The sequence below is a fragment of the Channa argus genome, chromosome 2, assembly GCF_033026475.1.
Source record: "Channa argus isolate prfri chromosome 2, Channa argus male v1.0, whole genome shotgun sequence".
Lineage (NCBI taxonomy): Eukaryota > Metazoa > Chordata > Actinopteri > Anabantiformes > Channidae > Channa > Channa argus.
In genome coordinates this window covers 11,457,272-11,466,367 of record NC_090198.1, presented here as the reverse complement: position 1 = coordinate 11,466,367, position 9,096 = coordinate 11,457,272, and the positions used below count along the sequence as shown (strand labels likewise).

At 38.3% G+C, this 9,096-nt stretch overlaps 1 protein-coding gene across 2 annotated transcripts; it reads left to right on the top strand.

The window, feature by feature from the left end:
- The first annotated feature begins 243 nt into the window (after positions 1–243).
- Positions 244–8,676, top strand: wdr93 (WD repeat domain 93). 2 transcript variants are annotated; one of them, XM_067495344.1, is made up of 16 exons: positions 244–398; positions 948–1,044; positions 1,573–1,774; positions 1,981–2,045; positions 2,227–2,305; positions 2,399–2,478; positions 2,699–2,783; positions 2,938–3,082; positions 3,387–3,457; positions 3,818–3,904; positions 4,028–4,159; positions 5,295–5,499; positions 5,598–5,658; positions 5,744–5,900; positions 6,110–6,287; positions 6,385–8,676. In XM_067495344.1, the coding sequence occupies exons 2-16, from the start codon at positions 973–975 to the stop codon at positions 6,491–6,493; spliced, it is 1,728 nt and encodes a 575-aa protein (XP_067351445.1). In that variant the 5' UTR covers positions 244–398; positions 948–972; the 3' UTR covers positions 6,494–8,676. The 2 variants fall into 2 exon arrangements, with proteins under 2 accessions (XP_067351445.1, XP_067351444.1); XM_067495343.1 differs by having other exon boundaries at positions 3,815–3,904.
- The last annotated feature ends 420 nt before the right edge of the window (positions 8,677–9,096 follow it).

Below are 9,096 nucleotides of genomic sequence, written 5' to 3'. Positions count from 1 at the left end.
TTGTCGTTTGAAAGACCACTAAAAGGTCCTCTAAAATAATGAGCCAAGAGTTATTAAACACCTGTTAGTTTAGGTGGGGTATGTGTCTCTGAAACACCTTGGGACCTCGTTATTTCCACCGAATTTTGACGGTTAGGCTGAAAAACAGGTAGAGCTTGTCGGTGGCAATGTTCGTTGAGTCAGAACTTCAGCAAATTGAACATTATGTGAAAACCAATTTGCTTCCTTTTTTATCAGTAATGAAGAACTGGTGTCGTTGACAGGATTAGCTGGATACGAAAGCACGACCTCACTTGACCTGGCAACGTTGCGTCCGCGGACACACTGTTGTCATGACAACCCTGCAACGCTGCACTTTCCGGGGCTGCTGGTGTGTCTCCAACTTCAGCTGAGCCTAAGTACGGTAACACCGCTGGCTAATAGCAGCATTTATGAACAGTGACATATTTTAGTTAATAATTTGTAAATGCCACCTCTGCACACTGTGACTGTACATTTCTGAGTTCGCAAGTTCAGCTGAAAGTCGCCTTTTCAGTGTTAGCGCTAGTCTTAGCTTACAGAATTCACAGGCTGCTTTTAAACCAGTTTCCGTTAGTCTTTGCGAAGCAAAAGTCACTTTAAGCTGTTTAGCGGACAGGATGTTTATTATATCAGTTGCTTTATATGTTTTCTGTGGTATTAGCTGTCTGCTGGTTGCTGATATTTATGAAATAGCATAGTTAACGCCTGCCTTTCCCAGACTAGTGAAATAGTGAACTCGACTAGGAACCAAGATTTAAAGAAACCTCGTGATGAGCAACAGAGAGCGGTGCACTCTTTCTCCACCACGTTCATATAACAATATCTACATAACATCTAAATAACAACAAATTCAGCAGGTTACTGTAAAGAAAACATTATACTTTCTTGTAAAGTAACATGTGCTTGTTCAACTGTTGTCCATGTAGAAAAGGTGCTGTAGCTACACCAGAAATGGAAGCATCTTGCAAAGCAGAGATATCCACAGAGGAAACACCTTCTTTGAAACATTCTGGGATGGCACAGGTACAGAGTTTAGGACAGACATGTTAAAAAGACTTGACAACATTGTTTTGAAAATTGTAATAGTATTTCTAAGCACGAGGCCGTTTGATGTCACTTGCCATGTCTCCAGCAGAGGACGTTCTTAACATTCATTATCAGCTTGATCTGCTGGGTGCATTTATTGCCCTCTCAGTAAACTTGCGCACTAACATTTTATTTGATACGACAAAATGGGGGAACCCAGTGAGCTGATCGGACAACAACACCCCCCAAGCATCTCAACATCGCAACATTGCGTTGTGTGGGTTGCGTCTAATTAAGTTAATTCAATTCAAACATCATTTTAAAGTGATTAAAAAAAGTGACAGCCCTAGTATCTTCTTTTGATGCGTGTCCAGTTTGTTTCTGTAATGTAGATCATTGTCAAAATCTACAAAAGTCATTACAGCCACCAAAATTCCTTGCTTTTTACTCTGCAAGTGAAAATAAAAAGGTTGTTGACCTAAAAGGAAATGTGGGTCTTAATGTTCTGGCCCTTGTGACTGTCAGCTTCCGGAGAGCACCAACTGTTTGGCGTGCTCTGAAGATGGCAGGTACCTCAGTCTGGGTCACTCCAGGGGCTTGTCTGTGTGGCGTGTGTCTTCTCTAATGTGTATGGCAAACTGGCTGCAGAGAAGATTGGAAATTACATTTATTCAGATGACTACAATGGCTGAGATGGTCTATCTACTTGGCACTGTGGATGATATGGGTGGGTACATTTTCTCATTTCATAAGGTAAAAAATTCTGAATGATATACACTTCACATACACTGGGATCCTCTTCATTGTGAATTATCATAAAGAGAACTGAAATAATAACACCTGTGCGTTAAGTTAAAACTGGAAACCTCCATTAGATATTGACAAAGTGTAGAAACAGGCTCTGACATCAGCCGCTGTCATCTTCTACTGCAGGTGTTGCAAGAGTATTTGCATATCACTGTGACTCCATACACCTCCTCAGTGTTATTAACATCATGGTGCGTATTGCCACTTATTATTACATTTCCAGAGATATGGCTTTTTGTGTTTAGTTTTAAAACATCTGAATATTTAGGATGTGGAAGATATCTTAATTTTTGCCTTCACAACATGAATTATTGATAAGAAATAATGTTTTATTTTTAATTATTTTCCATTCCAAAATCTTGTCATTATTAGGAAGATATCAACAGAAGGAGCATTTGCTTGACATTTGAGCTATCTGAAAGGGGACATTATGGAGCTGCATCATTTATCTGTAAGTAAGGTTTGAGTTGAATTATTCATATGTAAATTATAGTTATTACTTCACATTCAAATGATAATGAATGAATATGATATATTTTATCAGGCAATGGTGCTGTTTGGCTCGAAGTCTTTCACTTCCCCACAGATGCCTGGTTAAAAGAACTAAAGACGGCAGTATCACATGTGTGTATTGTACTGTAATTAAATTATCGGATTTTTTTTAACATAATTTTGCATAAAGCATCATATTTTACTGTGAACTGGGTTTGTTTCTATGTCATTAGATCAGTTACAATTAAAATGGGTTGGTGTGCAAAAAGGTGCACAAAAGTGAAAACATTTGCATAGCACAGGCTTCTTAAACATTTTAACTGCTGCCACTAAATTTTTTCTTCATCTCCAGCACCCAAACTCACCTAGGGATTTGGATGTGACATGGTCTTTGTTGACAGTTGAAGCTAAAATCAAGCCACCCAAAATTCCAGCAGGTTGTACTGACATGAAATATGTATTATAACTATATTATATTTCAATCAAACAGACTATGAGTTTATATTTGTCTCAAACTATATGTCTTGTTTAAATGACAATAATTCTTCTCACTCGATGGCTTACTTTGTTTCTGCTATGATGTACGGACAGCATTGGAAGGTCAACTTGAGGTTTTGCAGACAGCAGACTTTTTGACACACTGCTTGGCTTTGGATGTGGACATTGACAGGCATCAGTGGAATGAGTGTTTTAACAAAGATTCTGAAAAAACTATGGAAACCATTGTAAAGTCAAGGTACCATAAACTTTGGACAAGTAGAATCAGAATTTCACTAGAATTTCTATATACTGTATGAGAATAATGTTTGATGCGCACTTATTTTTTATGATGTGTTTCTGCATTATTTAAGTATTACTTGTTCATTGACCTTGGATTGATTTTGACTTCAGACTTGGGGGGAAGTCTGAGCTCAAATGTGTGCCTGTGATAATATTGTGAATTATGTAAATCATTTTATCTAAAGGTTTTATCGACCCTCATCTTTCTTTTCAACATTTACGTTTTGTCCATCTGACATTGGACCCTTTTCTTTTTTTAGATGTTGCACCCATCACTTCCTCCTGCCTTGCAGTAAATTTCCTGGTGAAAGCAAAGTGCTGTCTCAGCCAGGTTTGTAATGAAGGAAGGGTGGTGCTGGGTTCTCCAGTAGTTAAAACATGAGTGTTGCTAATTATCAGGGGCTGCAGTTAGTTTTGCAGCCCCTGATAAGTAGGTACTGGTTAGGCTGTGAATTCTAAAAAGGTTAATGTAAAATTGTTGTCTACTGATGTTGAGCTTCCCACTGAATATATGTGGCAGTTTCCACAATAAAACACAATATCAGATTGACAGGCACAAGTGTAAACCTCAGATGACATGTTTCTATGGATTTTATCTCTCATACTCAAATGCTAATTAAGGTATTTTAAATTGGTAATGATGGGCCGTGATCCTTTTATTTTCAGCTTTATTTTTTCTGTTTTTTAGCAGAATTGCCTGTTGCTGTCTGCGTGTGGTGGAAGGGCAGCCATAATCTTCTTCATTATTTGCTGCAAAAAACAACAAAGAACAAATCAAGTAGGATAATTATTCAAACAGAAACAAGTCGGCTGGATGATCCTAACCCTATAATGTGCCTTTTTTCATTATTAAGGGAGTAACCATAGATTTTTGGTTTTGACTCATCTGTTTTCAAAGCAGATGTAGAACCCATCCCAGATATGCTGTGGCCAAACGCAAAGGAAATCCTATGTTCTGCTGTTAGTAGATGCACTCGTTATATAGCTCTTGGGCTTGATGATGGCTTGGTGTGCGTCTGGGACAGGCAATCAGGTGAGCAAATCTTATAGTGACATGACATTTCAAAAAAAAAAAATTTAACCTCATCTCAGTGCCCTTTAACTAAAGCATGTTTTATCTTAATTCTAATGTAGGAAATGCTAAACAGTTTTTATTATGCACATGGGCAGAGGGACATGATAAAATGAAAGGAAGCTCAAAAACAATTCCCCATCTAAAGTATTTTAATCAGTATGTATTCAATGGTGATTATGAAAAATGTCTACACTTGGGTGTATTTTGTGCCAACAGTATCAGTGTAACAGTAACATGATAAAAGCTTCCCATGAACTGTATGTTACTACTAAGGTTATTTGATCACTGATTTTAATGTTGCTTCTTTTGGTTCTAGTTTGGGTAGTACGTGTACATAAATAACAGTAATCTTCTCTTTGACTTTCCTATATTGAAATTTCTCTGTTCTTCTAGCTCACAAATGCCTCCAGATGAAATCACTTGGAGGAACCTTTAGTTCAGATTGTGTCATCTTGTTGCTCACACTATGGAGTTTGTATTTATAGTAAAACTGCTCTTTCAGAGCTCCCCCAGATGACATTATCTTAACTCCTAATTATAAAAACTACTTCGGGTGATTGGGTCATCTGGAGGAGTTTTTTAGCTAGAAGCAGAGAAATATATTAATAAAGGGAAGTCAGGGGGAAGTTTAAAAGTATCAATGTACATTTACTGTACACCCTAAACAAGAGCCATTAAAAGCAAGTTTGAAAATTGGTGAAGTCACCCCTTAACAAAGATTTCAAGCAATATTAATACTGTTTAACCTCTAAGTAAGTGTTCAAACCTCTTTGTTAGAGTTAATAACCTACTGGCAAAGTAATAGTTTTAAGATTAACTGATCAATACCATTTGCTGTGTTTTTTATATTTGGTGTAGGGTTGTCCTGATAAGTCTATTCATGTCTGCATTTCTGATTCTTTCTTTGTGACTTCATATTAATCCAGACCAATGCGCAAGAATGGATGATTCATCACAATTGTTGAGTTGCACTACAGCATTTTTCGGGCAAAACAAACAAACAACCACCTTTGCTTAACAGAGGTTTGTGAAATACACACAGGGTTATACATTTCTCTCTTTTTAATGTTCTTTCTTTTTGCCTTTCCTTCAGGGTCCCCATTGTCAGTTGTCTTAGTGACAGCAACTGACAGTGCTCTCTTCAGAATCCATTTTGTGGACTATTGGCCTGTGTCTACTGAAAACTGCCAGACTTTTGCTAGTGCAGTCCATGTTTTGGTGGTGTGTAAAAGTGGGACAATTCACACAGTCACCATAAGAAGAGGGACAGAGTCGTACACAGTGCTTGTCAATGAAAGGTTACCTGAGGTTTACATGTCTTCCTATATCCTATGTAGACAAGTATATTATGTGAAATAACAGTCATCATCACAAATGATCTCCTTTATCTGTACAGTCCAAAAGACAGCAGAGACCTCCCATCTATGACGGCACCAGTGTCATTTCTGCAGAACTTGGTAAGTATAATAAAATCTCTACTAGCATTAATCTAACAGTATTATTATTATTGGGTGCCTTGATGTTCTTATTTTTCATGTCTAGTTTCTTGTGGTGCAAAGAAATGGAAAAATGATCCTCAAAGATGTCATCAACGACAAAACTGTATGCTTTTTGATTCCTCCTAAAACTCTTCTGATTTCTACTCCCTGCAAGCCTGTTTATGCTCTGGACACTGAACAGCAAACTCTGTTCATACGAGGTAAAGCCAGACAAAATTGTGGTTTGGTTTTGTTTCTGTTAAACCAAAGTTTTTTCAACTTCAGAAGATAAAGCACTGATAACATTCAAGAGGAGTTAGACAAAGATGAATTCATAACAATGTGGATATAGCAAGAAAAAAACTTCAAAAACAAGTCCAATATGAAGATGAATTGATGCTGTAACTAAACACTTGCATGTGTCACTTAGGTGATAGTGACCCAGACTGCAGTGCAGATTCTAAAAAGGACAGACAGAGTCAGCTTCTCATCTATGATTTCAGAGAGTCTGAAATCATTAGACAGTATATTGGTCTTCCACACTCTCCACAACAAAAAACAAGCTTTGCCACTCTAGCGGAAACTTGCAATCTCTACCTTCAACAAAGGTTTGTTCTTTGTCCTTATACCTGAATACTTTTGATTATGTGGTGTGCACTTACCTTTGAAGACTGATGTGTAGTGTCTTGCATGTGTTGTATGAAGAGGCCTGTCTGTGGATGAAAGGAATAAAGCTATAATGGAAACATGGATGAAACTACAGGAGTATGCAGTGACGGCCCAACAGAATCTCACCAGAGCTGAAGTCAACTGATGCCTCTACTGCCACCATTGCCATAAATAACCTCCTCGGTAGTGGTTACTTGACAACTACTGATGATTTTGTTCTTCAATACAAGTCTAAACTGTATAAGCTTTTGGAGACTGTGGCACCTCTCCAACCCGGACTTCTCTTTGGTTTACTCTGGAACTACGCCAGCTAAAATCTAGAGATCTCACCTGGAACATATTTACAAAAAAACTGGACTCACGGTACACAAGGAAATATACTCTATAAAGACTCTCTCTCGGCAGCCAGATCGTTATTAAATCTAGTAAAGGCAACACCAAAGTTCTGTTCTCTACTGTCAAGAATATTTTGAAACCTCCTGACTCACTACCATCCCATCTGTATTGTAGTGCTCACTGTGAGGCATTTATGTCAAAATACATGAGCAGTTAGCCTCCTAAACAATTTAATTCTTCATGGAATTTGTTTACAAATTCCCCCTGCCTGTTCTTTTCTACTTTCAAGCTCACTTGTGAATCATACATTTACAGTCTCATTTCAAAATCTAAGACTTCAACAGGTTTGCTTTATCCTCTGCCAACTCACCTGGTTAAAGAATGTGCTCCTGTACTTTCACCTTTTATTAGATTTATCCAGTCTTCTTTGATTAATGTACTTATTCCGTCATCCCTTAAAACAACTTTCGTCCAATTTCTCAGTCTTTTTTTTTTTTTTTTTTTGTCCTTTCGGCTTATCCCGTGAGTTCAGGGTCGCCACAGTGGGTCATTGTCCGCATGTTGATTTGGCACAGTTTTTATGCCGGATGCCCTTCCTGACACAACCCTCCCCAATTTCTACTGGGCTTGGACCGGCACTGCACAGCTGGGATGGGAATGGGCAGTTAGGGGTTCAGTGTCTTGCTCAGAGACACTTTGACATATAGCCGGGACCAGGAATCGAACCACTGACCCTGTGGTCCGTGGATGACTGTCCAATTTCTCACTCTATTTATCTCAAAAAATGTGAAAAAAGTAGTTGCAGGACAGATTTATGGTCATCTTAATGACAATAATCAGTTTATCATTTCAGTCTGGGTTTCATCCCAAATACAGTAATGAAATCTGCTTGGTTAAGGTCACTAATGATCATAGACTGTTAACCATCTTGGTCCAGCTTTATTTAAGTGCAGATTTTGACACTGTTTCACATAACATCATATTGGACCTAGCAGCTATTGGCATTACTGGCATTCCTCTCGCCTGGTTTACTTCTTACCTCTGTGATCGTACCCATTTTGTACAACTAAAAACGTTTTATTCACAGCCCTGGCCTGCCACTAGTGGTGTTCCATGAGGCTCTGTCCTTGGGCCTCTCTTGTTTTTTAATTTATCTTCTCCCCATTGGCCATATTCTCAGGGAATTTGGTATTCATCTGCTATGCAGATGATACAAAACTTCATATATCCACCAAGCCTGACTCTGCTGTCCCACCCACCTGTCTCACCAAGTTTTTATATAAACTTACTTTAAACTTCCTTCAGCTTTATAGTAACAAGACTGAGGTTCTTCTGATCCACCCTCTCTGAGACTTTCTCCTTTCCCATTGAGGGGTACTCTCTTACTACTTCTCCCCAGATGAGGAACTTGGGTGTTCTCTTTGACAGGACCTTATCTTTTGTCATAACATAACATTGCTCGCCTTCATCCTGTCCTTATCCACTCACTGGTCACTTCCTATCTTGACTACTGTAATGCTCTGTTATCTGGTATTCCACAGAAGATTCTCCTAAAAATCTCACTGGTTCAGAACTTTGCTACTCATATTATAACCCAGACTCTCGCCATACAACATGTCACCCCTCTTCTTCAACTGCTTCTCTGGCTTCCCACCAAATATCATGTTTACTTTAAAATCCTCCACTTTACCTTTAAAGCCCTTCAGAACCTGACACCACCTTACCTGTCAGAGCCCTTACAATCACATCCCGCTTTCCGTACTCTTTGTTCTTCCACTATGGGTCTTTTCTGTTCACACCCACCGCACGTTTAACTACCATGGGCTCTAGGGCGTTTAGTCGCACTGCCCCCATCTTTACAACTCTCTCTCTGACAATATTTGTAACGCCGATTCTTTATTTCAGTTCAAATCACAACTTAAAACTCATCTGTTTAAAATGGGTTATTCTTTGTGACTTCCCACTTTCACCTAATTGGCCTATTAGGCAATTTTATCCTTAGGTAGTTTGTTCTTGTGCTTTGTTCATACTGAACAGCATAAATGACTTAACTTGAGTTTTCTTTTCTATCTCTGAAGCTCCAGTTGACCGGTTTAAAGCTATAAAATTTGTAAGGGGAACTGTGGGTTCATTTTATTAATATTTTGTTATAAAGATGAATAAATACTGAAATAATGAATCTAATGTACATGTTTATAACTATCCTTATTGCAGAACTAAAGATGATGTTTAAGTGTTTCTTAATTCTGACACATTAACTCTCACAATTCTGCAGCAAAAATGGCATTTTCGTTTAAGCACTGACTCGTCACTGATAATAGGCAGCTGTGTGATAATAACTGCTGTGCAACATTTCTAATAGCCATAGAGATAGTAGATGCTCCAAGTGACAACAATGCATTTGATTCATGA